At 34.9% G+C, this 18,943-nt stretch overlaps 1 protein-coding gene across 7 annotated transcripts in view; it reads left to right on the plus strand.

Annotated features, from left to right (window-relative positions):
* LOC101897992 (sodium/potassium-transporting ATPase subunit beta-1) overlaps nt 1-18,943 on the plus strand; it is a 34,635-nt gene extending 15,692 nt beyond the window's left edge. For all 7 annotated transcript variants that reach the window (XM_005190262.4, XM_011296982.3, XM_005190263.4 and 4 more), the window contains exons 3-5: nt 15,133-15,390; nt 15,446-15,711; nt 17,425-18,943. In XM_005190262.4, coding sequence (XP_005190319.1) covers nt 15,133-15,390; nt 15,446-15,711; nt 17,425-17,703 — 803 coding nt within the window. In that variant the 3' untranslated portion in view covers nt 17,704-18,943. The remainder of the gene's footprint in view (nt 1-15,132; nt 15,391-15,445; nt 15,712-17,424) is intronic.

Consider the following 18,943-nt stretch of genomic DNA (forward strand, 5'->3'; position numbering starts at 1 on the left):
GCTGTAGTATCCATTACGAACCTCAAATACAAAATTTTAAACAATTCCGGTGAAAAATGTCGCCAAAAACATTAAAATACCGAATATAAGAAGGTACCGTTATATGGGGGCTATACCAAAACGTGGACCTACATGGCCCATTTTACATTACATTTGAGTAAAATTTTATAAACCTACTTCATTTCGTTCGGATGCTAGAGAACATTTCGTTCCACAGAGGGACAGACATCGCTAACTCGACATAGTATTTTATGCTGATCAAGAATATATACAGGGTGAGATAAAAAAACTGCAACAAAGTCAAACGACATAATTTTTACATTATTTCAAAATTTTATTGAATGAAAGCAAAAACTATCGGAAATAGAATAAAATTTTAGAATAAGTTTAGATATGTTCGAATTGGTCACCTTTGGAACGAATTATGGCCGTCAAACGGCCAATGAAACTGTCACACGGTATCAAAATGTTGCTTTGCGGTGTTTTGGCCCATTCCCGGCGAAACGATTGCTTGAGTGATAGACACTTTGGTATTTTTTAGTGCCAACCTTGCTTTCCAAAATACTCCAGACACAATAGTCCAACGGCTTGGTATCCTGAGATTTTGGTGGCAATTGTGCTCTGGAAATGAAGCGAGGAACTTCATTTTGTAACCATTCTTTGATGGCGTGTGCTGAGTGCGACGGTGCTGAGTCCTGTTAGAATGACCATTGTCTGCGGCCAAAATGTTTGCGTGCCAACCTTGCTTTAATACACCCTCCAGAATATTTTCGAGATTATATTCGGCATTTATTCTGATGCCACCCACGGTCTATTAATACGACCATCAGCTGTTATGGCGGCCCATACCATCACCATGGCCAGCGCTTGAGTTCTGGTGGCCAACCGAGAGTGCACATTTTCAGCTGACCTCTTTGGCAAGTCATCACGGTCATTTTGTTTGTTTACAAACTGCTGGACAACGAGAAAACACAAATTCGGCAGTTCACCACTTTTAGCCAAGCGAAGCAACTCTTTAGCTCTTTTGAGTCCATTTTCTTTCCGTTGCAGTGTAAGTTCTTGTACTGTTTGGAATTTAAATGGCTTTACCCTGAGCTCATTTTTCAATATTTGCCGAATGGAATATTGCGATATGTTCAGCTCACGAGCCATTTTTTGGCCACCACGACGCGGGTTTCGATCAAGTCGCTTCTATACTTTTCGAACCATTTCTGCTGATGTTGCTGTTTTCTTCCGTCCACTTCCTTGACATCGGGCTACGCTACCAGTATCACCGCAACGAGCGATGGTACGAGACACAAAAGATTTATTCACATTTAAATGCTGGAGTGCTCTAACGATAACCACTTGTTGTTTTCCAGCCAAATATAAAGAAATCACACAATCACGCTTGAATTCCATCACGAATAACTTTTTTTCTGGAAAATTCTCACCCAAATGCTGTTGTACACTTGTAAACAATATAATGAGCTGTCACTGGAATAATTTTAACAGCTGTCGGACGAGTGGCCTAGAACTGACATCACTCGAAGTTGTTTGCAGTATTTTCATCTCACCCTGTATAAGCTCTCTAGCCATATGGCTGAGGGTATAAAAATGTATTGAAATGAAGCAAACTTATGGACCCCTAAAACTATGCCACAAAAAATAATAAAATATCTAACAAAGGACCTAATTGCAGGCACTGGCAAAAAATCTCTCTTTGTCATTATTTGTACGACATTTAAGAAGGCAAAAATTACTAAAAAAAAATTTGAATCTTTGGTAAAAAAACATTTCTATTTGCCTTTAGAGCAAAAGAAGTAATATCCAATCAGTATTTCTAGTGTTGAAATTGGAGGATAATGTCCTTTTCCCAAATTGACTTCCTCCCATGTTTTCTTAGACATGCAATCAATCCATCATTTAAAATCACAGCAAGGTGATTTATCCCCGATTTCCTTCCCCTGATGTTTAACTTCCTGTTTACTTCCGCGAAAATCAATTTGCAAACAGATCATCAATTTTAAACTGGCGCTAATATAAATCTCGCCTCCGCCAAGCCACAGCATAAAAAAACCGAAGCATTTAAAAACTAATAAAACATTAGACCATGAAAAACAATAATAAAAAGTTCAACCAAAGGTTGTTTACAAAAATAGCAACAAAACCCAATAACATCACAGGTGTCATCCACAATGTCCCCAAAGGCCATGATGGCGGTGGTGGATGTGTCATAAAACCTCCTGACCAAAGGTAAACATAACCAACCCAACCAAAGGATGACGTTAAAAAAGGCGTTGTCATTTCGCTTCTTTTTTTTGGCGGCGACGACGACTGTTAAAGAGCCCCCCAGGGATATGGATACGTTTCCAAGGGCATTATGTCTTCCCAAACTCCGGTGTTGATTTAATGGGCAAGCATAAAACTACTCATTCCCAATATTTTGAGAATTTAGATAGTGGCTTTGTGGGTCAAATGAACGGCCAAAGCAATTAAACAAAACTGACCAAAAAATGATGTCATATTTCAACATTATGAGCATATGCAGGATAACACGCCATGGCAGTGGGTTAGGCTGGCTGGCTGGCAGGTTGGCTGCTTGCCTGGATGGCTAAGTGACTGCTTAGATGGATGTGATAATTTCAGCCATGTAACATACATTTAATTATATTTTTATTAAATAGGTTTCCTTATTATCTGCATCACATGTCTAAGTGGTATTGAGAGGCAAGGAATTTCAGGATTTTGGCGATATAGATTCAAAAACACATAAAGGACTTTAATGATGGTTGACTCATTATTAACGGCCAGTTCCAAACAAAACAAACCACAGTGTCCTTTATAGTCCTATTAAGGTGGAAATCTATCGCTTATATCGCTAGCGGTAGATTGAATGACTCACCATAGCTGAGTCCCCTTTATTGTCCTGAGAATATTGATAAACCTAAATGTAAATCAATGTGGCTCCCCTTGGCACTGCGAACTTTTTTCGATCATTAATCCCAAGTCAATAAAGATTAATAACCCATGCTGGATTCCAATTTTAACAAATCTCTCTTTTTTTAGACCCTGCTTTCCTAATAAATCTTGTCTTTTTTTTTTCTTAAATATTCTAATTGGATATTAATGACAGACGAGGTTATTTAACATATTAAGGCGAACAAAAAAAAACGAGTTAATGATGTTGACAAATAAAACCTCTAATCGGCGCCCGAAACAAAAAATTAGAACATCCAAAATTAAATGCCAGTTACTCATTGAATAAATTTAAAGCCCAAACTAAAACTTTAGACGAAACAAAAAAAAATCGTTTAATTCTCAACCGGTAGCAAAGGCCAAACGAAAACAATGGAGAATCGAGACACAAACAATTAACCGCCAATAAAAGCCAGTTCAAACAACACCCAAGCTCAGCGATCACTCGTCGGGCCGATGGCGATCAGATTAAATGTGGGAAATTTGCACAGCCATGTGAATACGAGCTTTGTATGGCAGTTTATCACCGAAATCGAACTAAAATGTTTAGCAGATTAGAATGCCGAAATCAAAAATTGGTTATTTCCTTTGAAGAGGAGATAGCTATTTAGGTGGGAATTTAAATTTATATTTTGTGTTTTTTTTTTATTTGGGAGAAATTATTTTTCCCCTAAGCCCTTCTGATGTCTGACTCCCAGCAGGGCTACGGCCTCTTGTCTTTGATTGAAATTGAAATATTCAAACATTTGTTTTTTTTTTTTTGTTTCAAACCAGTTTTCATGAAATTTGAATATGTAAACGAACTCTAAGCGATTAACGATCAATAATCTCCAGGCACCTTGATTTGCTTTGCAACTAATGATGTCGAAGTATTTTTGTTTGATTGTTTTCTTTTTTTATTATTTTCTTTATCTTGACTTTTGTAGCCGTTTCTAATCTAACAAGCCGACAGACACATGACATTCAAATCAAATGATATAAAATAAAAAATACAAAATCGTAAAGAAGGGGGATTTTTGGAAAACAAACACTCGAAAATCAAATACTCCATAAAACATATTTCATGTCAATACATTTCGAGTTCAGTTTTTTTTTTTTTTTTTTTTTTTTTTTTTGGCGCAGATAAATGTTGTTATTGAGGGGGTTTTATGGTTTTGGGTTACTGCAGCCAGCGAGAGCATATCGTAAGTTTTTTACCTGGGTTTCTGAGAACAGTGGTTACAATCTAAAAATAAGTTTTTTAAATGAATTGTAAAAATAAGCTTCTATTTCAAAAAAATTGTATAAAAAATCAAAATGTTTTAACATAGACAGTAAATAACAATTATTCTTCTCCAAAAAAAAAAAAAATAAATAAATAAATAAAATAAAAAAAATATTTCGCGAAGATTTATGTAGACAACAGTCGAAATATTGGGATTTTCAAGGTTTATTAAAACAAATGGGATAAACAATTCGTATAGAAATTGAATGGAGGAGTCAGATGCCTTTGAAGCATCTAATTTTAGTTTGACCTCTCGAAAACCTATTCCTTTGGGAAATTTTTAAGATGGTACAGAAGTTTACGCTAATCTTAAATATATGCAATATGCAAGTGTTGCAAGCGGAATGACAAATTCTTAGATGGAGGGTATAAAATCGTGCAAAAAGAGAAGGCAATCAAATCAGAGGCGCTTGGATGAGGCATCAACCTTGAAATATGTTGGTACCTCAAAGATGACTTTTTGAGGAATGCGGGTGCTTTTCTGAGATGATTTTCTGGAAATATAAATTTCCGGAAGGTTAGCACTACCAACATGCCTGCCTCCTTCAGAAACGTGTGAATAAAATGATTTTGTGGGTACTTTACCGGATTCACTTTACTAATCCGTTTCTGAAGTAGACAAGCATGCAGGAAATTTAAGGTTCCAAAATATCATAACAGAAAAGCACCCACAAAATCAGCTGACATTCCTTGTCATCCTTGTGATATCAACCTATTTCAAAATTTATGGCCCTGATTTGACTGCCTTCTCTTTTTGCACGATTTTATACCATCCATCTTATGTTTCGAAGGTTCTGATGCCGATTTTCAACCAAATCAGCTATGATTCAATATTTCGCGTTCTCAGTGGCCAGATTAACTCCTGCCAAAAAACGTAATGCAGGTCCACTTTTTGGCCAAAGTCCCATACATGGGCAACTCCTGAATTTCTAACAAAACCAGCTATAATTTCACATTTAGGGTTCTCAGTCTGAAGTTAAACTTCTCTCAAAAAATAGTCTAGCCTACATACAACGGATTTTCCACATTTTAGGGATTTCGAGGATAATCGAATTGGCCATAATATAGGTTTTCACTTTATGGGGGGACAAAAAGTTCGGACCAGCAGAACTTAACCTCGTTTTAAATTGTTCAAAAGAGTGAAAATTGCTCAGAGACCTCGACAGGAACACCCCCATCTAAATATATACTTTTAAATAGTTACGTCTGTGGGGGTTATAGAGATAGACTCCCCGTTTGCACTGATAATTCCATTGACCTCTTTGGTTTTTGTGCTTTCTTTCTCCATCGGATTCTGTGAGGTTATTTTAGATAGTACCTCTTCCACACAAATACAAGTACTGTCCCACCATTGTTTTATTTCATTATATGTGTATTCTTCTGTACAAAATCAGACCTTACAAAACAAAAGAGCGAAGAGTAGACTGCATAAAAGCACCCACTCTTCGAGCAATCCTACTCGCGAGCAAGTTTCGCTCCCGAATGCAAATGATTAAATCTGTGCTCTGTGCTTTGATAACTGGCAAACATGTTTGTTGCAGTTGCTAAAATCTCTTCTGTTAAAGTTTTATGCTTCCTCTCTTGATCCTTAATGTTTGTTCACTTATCCACCAAAGCAATCTGCTTCGAAAGAGGTGACTCATCGGCTTTTGCGGAATTTTAAACTTCGAGTGGTGTTGCAATTTGGCAGCTCTGAAGTGAGTACTAAAACTTCTTGGTGGGAGGGTTAAATTTCCTATTCGAGTAACGTGGAATGGGTCTTAGCTTATAAATACATTTGCTTGGGTAAATTCCTGAATTCTTATTATTTTTTGCGGAAACCCAAAAACATTTTTTTTTCTGAAATATGCGATTTTTGTCTGGAAATATAAAATTTGAGGGCTTACTATTTGGATAAACTATTAATTTAGGGTGAAATATAATAGCAATACTCGATACCCGTAAACAAAAGTTAGGCAAATTTGGTATCTAATTTTAAATACGGAGCCACTGTAAGTATCTTTGATTTGTCTGGCCGCCCTGTTGTTTAGTATTCTGTTGATTCGACATTTTTTGTTTAAATTCTATAGCTACTTTGTCTTCATATTAGCTGCTACCTTAACCAACCTGGAGTGTAGAGCACACGACTTAAACATATTGACTATTGGCTTCATAGCAGACACAAGTCGTTGAGTGGCGTGGTGGACTTGCTGGCTTCATATGAACAAAATATTACTAACCCGGTGTGGTTATATCCAGATATGACTACCCCAATGCAGTTTAATACTCGTTTTAAATACAGACAGATGATAATTTGTTTTTTTTTTTTTCGTTGTTGTTTCGTGGTGTGAAGAGAGCGATGGCAGCACGGCTGATCGTTTACAAAGCAGCGAGTCAAGAACACACCTGTATGACCGTGGAAACGACGGCAGCAGCAGCAGCGGCACCAGACATTAAGGGCCATTTAGATTCCTCATAAAATCAATATTATTTTCATTTTTAGTTGTTGTTGCTATAAATTTGCATTGTAATGCGAAAAAGAGTCTGGTCTTTCATCTTGTTTCCCATTTTTAATTAATAACAAAAATATTTAATTAGACTGGACACCCCCATGCACGCTTTGCATTTTACACATTTATGCTAACTTATTTCTACCGGACCACTGCTAATTGTTTTAGGTGCTCCAGCGCTAATTTAAATCAAATAACTTTGATTAATGAAACAGACCTTAGCCGCAGATGGGGGGAGATGTTGATTTTTTCTGAAAAATCAGATATTGAATTTTTGTAAATTCTTTACTTCTTTTAAACAAGGCAAATAAATTTTTTGAATTGTATATTTTTTTGGGGGTTGTTTGAATTTTTATGTTGTATTTAAAATTAAATATACAGCTACCAAGAATTCGAAAAAAAAATCATACATAAATTAATAGATATATTTTTATTAGAGTGGGTACACGAAATGAACATTGACTTAAAACAAAACTTGTCAAAGTTGCCAAGGCCTTACAAAATAATCTTAGATAATTGTTTTTAAAATAATTAATAATATTCTTGGAAGTGACACACATTACGAGTTCTGATACCGGAAATTTGCTATCTACTTTTTTTTGGGGGGATAAAAATATATGCGCAGTCTATGATAAAAATTATGGTAAATTTGTAAACGTTATGAACGGGTGAATCATTCGTATTTTCTTTGTTTGATTATTTTCTGACGCGGAGATTTCAAGCAGCAACATTAGCTTTTGTAATCTGACGTGGTGCTACCTCTTGACCGCCGTTACTAATTGCTTGGAATGATAAAAATAAGCTATTTTGCCTTGAAAATTTTATATGAATAGTTCATTACTTAATATTTTACCAATAATGTATTTGAAATGTATTTGTCATTATTTTTGAAATATTGGTAATGCAGGGGGTAAGTAGTTCCTCATTACTCGTAATGCTTAAAGTGGGGCATCTGACTACCAAATTTTGGCTGGTCATGGGTTCAAATATACGCCTTCCTCCACCTTATTATACCCTCCACCACATATAGTATGGAGGGTTGTACTAAGTTCGCCATTCCGTTTGTAACTCATAGAACTCATAGACCCTGCAAAGCATAAAGTAAAATTCTAAGACGATTTAGCCCTGGTCGTCCCTCCGTCTGTTGTAATCACGCTAGAGTCAAAACGAATAAAGATAGGAAGCTAAAATATTGCACAGATCAGTCTTTTGTCTGCAGACAGGTCAAGTTCGAAATGGGCTATATCGGTTCACGATATCGTATAGCCCCCATACAACGATACCCCCCATTTTTCGGTGTTTTAATGATTGTAGCCAAATTCAATGAAATTGTCTAAAAATCCACAAAAGTAGTTCCTTCTGAGTAATTTACCCCCTAGGAGAGTATTGGTCCACGATACCGTATATCCCCCATATAACGATACCTCTCCATATTCGGTATTTTGATGATTTTAGACAATTTTTTTAATGTACTTGTCTAAAAATCCACACAAGAAGTTCTTTCTAAGCAATTTAACCCCCTGGAAGAGAAATGTCTATATAGATCCACGATATCGTATAGCCCCCATATATCAGTACCTCCCGATATTCGGCATTTTGATGATTTTAACGGCATTATTCACCGGAGTTGTTTCAAATTTCGTATTTAGAATTCGTAATGGGTACTATAGCCTATGACAAAATACTGCCAATGCGAGCCCACGTTTTCGTATAGCCTCCATATAAGGGTACCTCCCAATATTCGGTATTTTCATGATTTTAGAGACATTATTCACCGGAGTGGTTTCAAATTTCGTATTTAGAGTTCGTAACTACAGAACTACAGTCTATGACAGAGAATTGTTTATGCACATCCAGGTCTTCGTATAGGCCCCATATATTTGTACCTCCCGATATTCGGTATTTTGACGATTTTAGGTACAATATTCACCGAAAGTGTTTGAAATGTGGTATTTGAACTTCCTAATAGGTACTGCAGCCTGTGGCAGTAAATTGTCTATTCAGGTCCAGGTCTTCGTATAGGCCACATTTATCAGTATCTCCCAATATTCTGTATTCTGACGATTTTAGGTACATTATTCACCAAAATTGTCGAAGTTGAAGTTCCTAATAGGTACTACAGCCTGTGACAGAAAATTGTCTATGTAGGTCCAGGTCTTCATATGGGCCCGATATAGCGGTACTTCCCAATATTCGATATTTCGATGGTTTTAGCTGCATTATTCACCGATTTTTTATTCAAATTTCGTATTTGAATATTAATAAGGGCTTATGACAAAAGTTGCCGATGCAGGTCCTCGTCTTCGTATAGATCCCAATATAATGGCTATATTCGGTATTTTTAAGATTCTAGCACAATTTTTAAAGGTTTTTTTTTGAAAATTTTCAAATTCGTTCCCATTGGTTGTGGGTATTCAAAGTTTGGCCCAGCCGAACTTAATGACTTTTTGTCTCTATTCCTTTATATTTTAGGAATTATTCCTCATATTTTCTTCAATCTACTTTCAAAATCGGATATATTCATTTCAAGGCTATTATGTAGGCCTTTTTTGAAGAACCATATATAAAATCACTCCCCTACCCCCTCTTATATATTAACATAAGATATTCATGCACCTGCTTTGTCTGTATGGCTAAATTTGTAAGTGGACTGTGTATTTCTATACATATACACATATATATATTGTTTAAAGAATATAGAACAAATGGTTTGTGTTCTTTCGACATCTTTCACTCTGTGACGTCATACGTTTATACTATCCATTTGTTTGTCTGTCTAGCTGGCTGGCTGGTTGGTTGGTTGGCAATGGGATCGTAACCATGTCGATCAACAATACAATTTTATTTTCAGTTTTGAAAATTTGAAATGTGTGAGAGAGATGTGAAACAAAACAAAAAAAAAAAAGAATTCAGAAAGGAAAAACATTTTCATATGGCCAAAGTTTTTCATTTGTATTTTGAGTTTTTATGAAGCGATATTAACTACAATTTGTCTATAATTAAAAATGTTGTTAAATACACACAAAAAATTGACACACATTTTTTAGATACTTTTTTGTTTTTGCAAAGTTAGCCATTAATTAAACAAAAATATTTGGTATGATTTGTTATGTTAGAGGAGAATTGCGAGAGGGAATATTTAAAAGCCTAAATGACGTATATACCTTAAAATGTATGGCATGCTGAAATATCTTTTTGCTATTCTATTATCCAGTTGTTATGAAAAATTGTAAAAAAAATGGAATATTTTTCTGGGATTTAAGAAGGAAATTCAGTGGAAGAAATATGTCCATTACACAAAGCAATGCAGTCTTAGAGAACATAACATAAACAAAAACATAAGCAAACCCCCAATCATATCATCACACAATGTTGTCGTTATCATGTCAGCTCCCTCTTTTCTTCCCCTCAGACAATTGTCAATGGTGTGGCCAACCAACCCTCTTCATTTCAATTTGAACTGGGTGGATTCCCATTTCATGACCTCATATCAAATGTAACAAGTTCACATCGGACAAATGCAGGAAATGGGTCAGCTATGAGGAAATAGGTCAGACACACACGCACACACACACACATGGGTGCTACCCTCCTCCCCCTCATCCGCCTTCTCAAACTTCCTCAACATATGAGGGTGGATTATACAAATTAGACACAAAAGTTTATAACTCTACTAAAAATTGTTAGACAATTGAGATGAGATGGCATTTGTTTTTCGTTTTTATTAACAGAGCCCCCATGAACATGATTTTGCCAACAAAAACACTTTTTCCCCGGAAAATTTTGTTTTTGTAAATAAATTGCCAACATAAAAATCACATATTCATCCAGAGAAAGAAACAAAAATAAATAAAGAAAACAAAACTAATGATGCTTGAGAGGGGAGGATAGCATTGGGGGAGGTTGAAATGGAGTTTGTTTTGCAAAGAAAAGCCTATGACTTTATTAAAGAAAAAAGTTTAGGAAACAACTCTGGATGCTCCAAAAACTCTGGATTTCAAACTTTTATTTTTCGTAAATTTTCATTTTTTTGAAAAAGGGAAAATATCCCGCCGCATACTTTCGTTACACAGTCCCATAAACTATCATGTTTTTTATGCAAATGCCTAGAATTTCCATAGAAATTCCTCGAAGAACATTTATGCTGGCGAGTTGGTTTCAGGTCCTTTGGTTTTTGCATTCGATTCCATTGGTTTGTTTACATTCGAATGCCAACAAGTCTCTGTGTTTATTTGGCGCCAAAGAAACCATTAACCAACAACCACTCCTTGCATACGTCATATTTTTGGTGTGCAGAAAAGCCATTATCACCATCTATCCCCTCGCCCCCTCCCACAACATGCCACCATTCCCAAGCCCTGCCATGGAAAAACCATTAACAACAAAAATAAAAAAACACAAAACTTATATTTAAGGATACTTGCAGCATGTGAATGTCGTCACCTAGTCTCCATATCGTAGACGGGGAAGGAACAGCAGGTTGGCCATTCGTGAGACATAAAGAAAATTTAAAAAAAAATACACAGATGTACAAACAAGACTAAATCCTGTAGGACATGAGAGAAACCAATGATTAAATATAGCAAAACTATGAATAAAACAAATATTATAAAACTAATTTGAATAAAATGCAAATTTTTAAAGGCTCTCTCTGGGGAAGTTTTTTAAAGGAATTCGATATGTGAGATACGTTTCAATTTTTAATAATGCAATAAAAATAATGCATAAAAATTGGAAAGTTTTTAAATATATGGAGATAGTTTGTGGAAGAGAAAAGTGAGTTTTATGGCAAAGAAGGGAGTAGAATGAGATAAACTTGACTTTCCTTCGGTCCAAAAACTTAGCATTCTTTCCACAAACTTTATACGATTTCATTGGAAGGAAAGTTGATTACAAAAGTCATTCACTTTTGGTAAATTTCGTGAAAAAATAGTTAGTAATGGGGGATGAGTATATACACCCTGTAAAGCATATATCGAAGCCAAAGCATATATAGATAGCCTTCGAAAGGCCGGAATATTGACCTTAGAATATATATTTTTCTTATAACACTTTTGGGATACATAAAATTTTCCAATTATGCTAAAAATTGCACTTAAAGTAATCAGATTATTTTTCTCTCAAAGAGAAAATGTTCACCATTTATTTGTACTTATGGTAGGGACAAGAAAACCACGGTCGAGTGTCCGCTCGAATTCAGTCCGTTCATATTTGAAACTATTTGCATATTTGGTACTTTTGTACCATCATTATCAAAATACAAAAAGCAGATCTTGCATATTACGACCTTTTATGATTCTATCAATTTCATTATTTAAGATAATATTTAAAATATATTTCAAAATTTTGACTCTTTGACTCAATAATACTAAAAATGTCCGGACTTATATAATCCCTTTGCAACATAAATTATCCTCGTGAAAAAAGTCAAACGACTAGCTCCTACAGATCGATATTGTACCTTTAGGTACTTTATGTACCTTTCAGGTACGAATTTCAAGAATCCTCATCTAACTTCTTCTAGAAAATAGTGTCTCTCATGCGAAACTCATCCTTTTTCCAAACACTCAACATCAATGTCGAACCCTGACGTACATTTCATAACCTCTGAAGTACTAATTCCCCCCAAAAAAAATACTCCTTAAATCACCAATCCGCACGAAAAGTGATCCTTACGTAAAATTTCAAAGCTCTAACTTAAAAAGGCGTTTTTTTGCCCTTTTTCATACCCCAAAATCACGACTTTCCAAAAGTCCCGCTTTATCAAAACTTTTCCCATCATCAGTTATTTTAGAATTCTAGCTGAAGTACTTCGAATTTAGTATTGGTACTAGTTTAGTACCCAAAATGCACAATTTTTTAAAAATAACGCTGTCAGACAAAACTAAATTTCAAAATTCCGAATTTAAGCCCTAACAGTACAATATTTGGTACTTTTGTACTAAAATTCCAACCAACTGAACCTTTTCATATTTTTTGGGCCATTTAAGCAAAATGGCATTTTGGCTCCAAAACCACATTTTTGTGCTAAGTACTATTTAGTACTCATTTTTTGTATATAGAACTTTCTGGTACAAATTTTCACACATATTGCACGCACATCACACTCAAAGTGACTCCATTAAAAAATTCAAGAATTCTAACTGCTCTTCTTCATATTTATTACATATTGGAACTGTTTTCGAACTAAAAAAGTACGATTTTGGAAAGTGATCCCCGCAAAAGGTTTTTCATTGTTAGACAAATTTAAATATTATATTTCGGAATTATTGGTCTTGAAGTACAATATTTTGTTCTTTCAGTTCCCTTCACTACCGAAAATTTCCACAAACGTCACCACATCCATAGTGACCTAAATACACATTTTGAATATTCCAGACTCCAAAAAACGTACTTATTAGTTCTCCGCTATCAATAGTAACCTACATATACATTTTTAAAATTCTGGTCTTAAAAGAAGTAACCCAAATGTCCATTTTCAAAATTCTGACCTTACAATTATATAAATTTAAACCCCAGTTTCCAGTAGTTGGCAGCCAGAATTACCAAGAACCTTAAGCTAAAAAATTGAAAATTCTAGCCTTTCTATTCTATCCTAGAATTATAGAATTTTAACTACCAGTTGTCAGTACTTTTTAGTACCTTTTAGCACGAATTTCCAAAAAGCCGCCTTGAGTTAAAAAAGTACAATTTTTAGTACAAATTTCAAAAAGCACCACCTTATCTTCTATCAATAGTGACGTTTATTTTAATTTGTAAGACTCTACCCCTAGAAATGTAAAATCACATTTTAGTACTTTTTTGTACCTTTTAGCAAGTATTTGTTTTTTTCCAAAAACGCCGACCCACTACTAATTACTTTTATGCGAAATTTAAAAAGGGCATTGGTGAAGCGATCTGTTTCCAATCTTTTACAATTCTTTGTATAGATAGACCCTGAGGCGAACATGTCAAGTGGTTCTAATTCACGTTCACAGATCCATACATTTTACTGTATTATTTTTTTTATTTATTTATTTACTTTTTTTTTTTTGAATTTCTATCAATTGCTGGAATACTGTCATGGAAATCGTCATGCATGTGAGGCGGCTTAATGTCCCTTTTTGCAATTTCAAAGCAATTTATAACACACGCTTCCACCCTTATCGTTTCGGTGTTTTTTATTTTTTTCTTTGCATTTTAAACATTACATGTGACATTTGATTTAATGGCAATTCAGGCAGCCGAAACCACCTATCCCAATTCAAAGCCTAGAATCTTAATGTTACTGTTGTTGTTGTTGTTGTTTTTGTCGTCTACATCATCGCCAGCATCCGTAAACTATCACTTGTCACTGGTGACAACACATGGCTGCTTTAAACAAAAGTAGCAACAACACAAACAAAAGGAAAAGTGTGCCCAGTTGGAATAGAGAGCTTAACAAAAAAAAGTACAACAGCAAAAAAAACCTAGCAGACGATACGTAACATCTACGTAAATACAAAATAGAAATTTATGTATGTCTACGAAACTAATTTATACAATATTATTTTTTCCACTTTTTTAAGTTTTTTGTTTGTTTTATTTTTTTTTTATGTAACACATACAATTGCAATTACATTTTATTTGTATGCTTGTAATAAATAATGGCGAAAACCTTGGCATTGGATCTTTTTTTTTTCGTACCCAGCAACCGCAAAAATAATGCAGCAACAAAAAAAACAAAACTAACAGCTCTACAACTAACCGATCAGACTGGTTTTATTTCACTTTAATTCAGCCCCTACAATAAAACAGCAAAAAAAACTCTCGATCATGTACCCGACTTTCGAGCCGCCAAACCACAAAAAATGGGCCACTTACATACCCCTATTTACATACATATTTACATAAATAATTGAAATGAGGCGGATATTTTATTTACATTTATAATAAATCTTTTGCATGATTAGATGGAGGGGGAGGAGGAGAGAGCGACAAAAACCGCACTTATTTAAATCCACAAATATAAAATACTTATGGTCTGTATGGCATAAAATTCATTTGTCAATGTTTAAAGTGAAATGTCACCGAAATGTTGTCATTTCCTTATTTGTCGATACAATTGTCAGATGAACATGGCAAACGTGTTAATTTTTTGCATTTTTTCAAATTACAAAATAATCGAAAGCTTTCCGTAAATATTAAATTTTGAGTAATTTAGTTGGAATGCTAAAGGAAATAACGAATAAGGGAGACTAAAAATGACCAATAATTTTATCAAGCTAAAAGGCCAATTCAGCCTTTAGGCCTTTTTAATAGACAATTTTTTAATAGACAATTCATACAAAGGACACACACACATACATCTTGCATTTAAAACAAGATATTTATAAAATAAAATATCAAAATTTATTATAAATTTTTTAATAAAAAAATATTTTTTGTTTTTTTTATTTCCAGCACAATTGTTGACATTTTATGCAATTTTCTATGTGGTCTTAGCTGGTCTATTCACAATTTGCATGCAAGGCTTGTTCTCCACACTCGACGAAAAAGAGCCCAGATGGAAATTGGACAAATCACTGATTGGCACAAATCCCGGCTTGGGCTTCCGTCCCATTAGCGATGACACACAACGTGGCTCTGTCATACAGTTCGACACCAAAGTCGATGGCGAGAAAAACTATTGGATTAAATTGTTGAACGATTTCATGAAGAGTGAGTTAATGATTTTTTAAACAAAAAAAAATATTACAATAAATTTCTCCCTTAGGTTACAATGACAGCCAACACACCGGCAAAGTGTGCTCCTTCAATCAGACCCACAACCCTGAAGATGTCTGCACTGTGGATATTGAACAATTCGGCAGCTGTTCGCCCAAAAATGCCTACGGCTATAACAACTCACGTCCCTGTGTTTTCTTGAAATTGAACAAAATCTACGATTGGGTACCTCAATACTATGACAATCCCGCCGACTTGCCCGAAGATATGCCAGCCCAATTGAAAGAACACATTAAGGCTGTTCCAGAACATGAGGTAAATACGAAGAAGGCTAAGGACGTTATGGAGTGAAAAGGGCAGGCAACTAAGATCCATTAATAATTCAAATTTCATAATATCAAGCAACAGCTTAGGAAATGTTTTAGATATGACCCGGAAACTCTTCATAGCTTTAAGACTTTGCCTCCAGATTTCTGGACTTTTGGAGAATTTTGGCAAGCCAAGAAGGGCGAGCCTCTAATATGTAAATATTAAGAGCATTTTGCTTGAAAATCTCATGTTTGGCGGATGGCCCCCCAAAATGGTTTCGAAAGAAATTCTGGCTACCTTGGCGGTCCTTGGAGATCTTTTTCACTATTTTTTTGGTTTTTTATCTGCATTTGGCATTCATATCGCTTCACAGAAATATATATCCCCATATTTGTCTAATTTGAACTATACGGAAATCCTCTTTGGAGAAAATTGCCAATATTAAATTTTTATATCCTCAGATTATATATAGATTATAACCTAAGCCATATGGTTACAGATAGTATATATCATTTGATACGGCCAAAACGTGCCTCATAGAAATAATAATTTTAGATCTTAGGTCTCTTTGGACCAAATCCGTTTCAGGACTTTTGGAGTCAATATAACGATGCGTGTCCGTCCGTCTGTCTGGCTGGCTGGTGCGCACGATAACTCTCGAAGGGAGTATCCGATTTGGTCCAAACTTGGTATATCGTAATATTGTTGTCATACTTAAATCGAGTTCGGAGATTGGTAATATCGGTACACTCCTTCTGGTACGTCTCATACAAAATGCCAACATTTTCAAAGAAAATAATTTACAACACAGAAAGAGAAATGATAATCCAATTTTGCTCCAACTTTAGGAATCCTAATCTTTGCATCGGAGCTAGGTCAGGTGCGAAAATAGACAATATCGATCCACTCCGATCTACTTCCCCCACGAAGGGCCAAAATTTTGAATAATTATAACTCTTATAAAATGTGATCTAAGTGTCCGATTGTCTTCAAATTACACACATCGCACTATTTTTATGAGCCTAAGGTCTGGTGTGAGGATGGAATATATCGGTCCACTACTTCTGCTACCTCCCTCACAATGGGTCAACATTTTGAATATTAATGTGGCTCATAAAACACTAAAGTAACATCCGATTTCATTCAGACTTGGCACATCTTAATACTTCCATCAACACAAAATCTGTTATAAAGATAGTAGAGATCGGACCATTCCTTGTGGTACCTCCCCCACAAAGGGCCAAAGTTTTGAATAACCAAAACGATCATAAAATCAGAAATTTGCATACGGTTCTCTTCATATACGTCCCATTTTTTCTACAAACTCAAGGTCTAGTATGAAGATGGGATACATCGGTCCACTCCTTCTGGTACCTCCCCCACAAAGGTCCAATATTTTGAGTATCCATGAAGCTCATAAAAAGCGACATTAATATCCGATTCCATTTGTCGACAAAACCGGCTGATACTATCGACTATTTTACTTGTTTAATTTTATTTATTTATTTATTTTATTTATTTTTTTTTTTTTTTTGTTTTAGTCAAAGCTTCTAGTAGATAATTATAAAGATAGATGTGTTTTCAGTATAGGACCTATACAAGACCCTTCGAATCTCATTTGTTTGGCCCGGCAATTTTTACTTGTTACATCTCGAATAATTTTGCTTTTCAATTACCCAATGAAATATATATTAATATTCTTCTTCTTCTTTTTTTTAGCGTCAACAAGTTTGGGTATCGTGCAACGGCAACAACGCCCAGGATCAAGAAGAATTCGGCACTGTCAAATACTATCCCGCTCAGGGTTTCCCCGCCTACTACTATCCATATCTGAATCAACAGAACTATTTGAGTCCTTTGATTGCCGTACAATTCGAACAATTGCCAGTCAATAAAATGATCAACATTGAATGCCGTGCCTGGGCCAAGAACATCATCTACAATGGCAGCATTCGCGATCGTCAGGGTTCGGTTACCTTCCAAATCTTCATCGATTAGAGATTGCGGTAATGGTAGCAGTTATTGGCGTCCACCACCATCAACCCCAATAAATGTTAAGGTGTTAACAATGCATCCGCGGCAGCAGAAGCAGCAGTAATAGCAATAACAACAACAACAACACCGATTAGAATCAACAATTTTAAAATTTTATTAAAAAACACACACACAAACACAACAACATATTGCCATTAACACCTCTTAGCTCTGACATTTTATTTCTCCAGCGAATTGTATCTAAATAAACAACAAAAACACAAACACTTCGGGCGTCGTTGTATTAAGTTCAAGATTATTTTCTTCTTCTAATTGAACCGTGTCGGTTCCGGTAGTTATACATTACTATACATACATACACACATACATACATGTAATCTGAAAGTATGCTATTCTATGTAAAAAGATATGAAACTAAAACAATGAAATGTAAATGTTAGTTTAAAAAAAGTGTTAACCACCGCCACTAGGAATTTTTTGTCAAAGCATTACAACAACAAATCGAGCCTAATGTCAAAATGTGATTTATTTCTTATGTAAATGCAAAATGCAAACCAATCCCCCATTGCCATTCACGTGTTAATATTTCTGTTTTTCTGATACCCCGCCCTCTGTCCCCTACATCCACCCGCCCACCACCTGTTATTTTCCTTAAATCATTTTTCAAATCAAATTCATAGTTTATGAAATGTTATTTGTTATTTTATTTAATAGATCATGTAAAAGTTTTAAGTGTTGAATGCAAAAGAAAGAAAAAAACTAAGCAAAACAAAACTATTTCACTTGTATGTACAATTTAAGAAAATTTGGAAAATTATTAGAAAAAGAACGGATTTTTCATTTTATGCCAATCATCCAATCACCCCTCCTCTCAAGATAATGAATTGTAGCAAGAGCCCACACAAACTGGCCAAGTCACAGCCATGAGGCAACGCAAAAACAGGGTTTATACAAAAAAAGAAAATAGCTCCCAAAGACAAGACAAAGCTTGTGCCTGTGACTAGCCTCTTTGGGTTTTTGAAATAATGTATTTACTTATTTGCAAGTACTTTTTTGTTCATTGTTTGTTATTATTATGATTGTATAGTCTTTATTTTAAAAAAAGCAAAAATATCAACAACAAAAACAAATTATTGTAATATTTCATTTCCTTCTTCTATCTTATGTTTTCTACACCTTGTTCTCTTATCTACCTGAAGTTCTTCAAGGAACTTTAATTTAAAATGAAACAAAACAAAAACAA

The sequence above is a fragment of the Musca domestica genome, unplaced genomic scaffold (genome assembly GCF_030504385.1).
Source record: "Musca domestica strain aabys unplaced genomic scaffold, Musca_domestica.polishedcontigs.V.1.1 32, whole genome shotgun sequence".
Lineage (NCBI taxonomy): Eukaryota > Metazoa > Arthropoda > Insecta > Diptera > Muscidae > Musca > Musca domestica.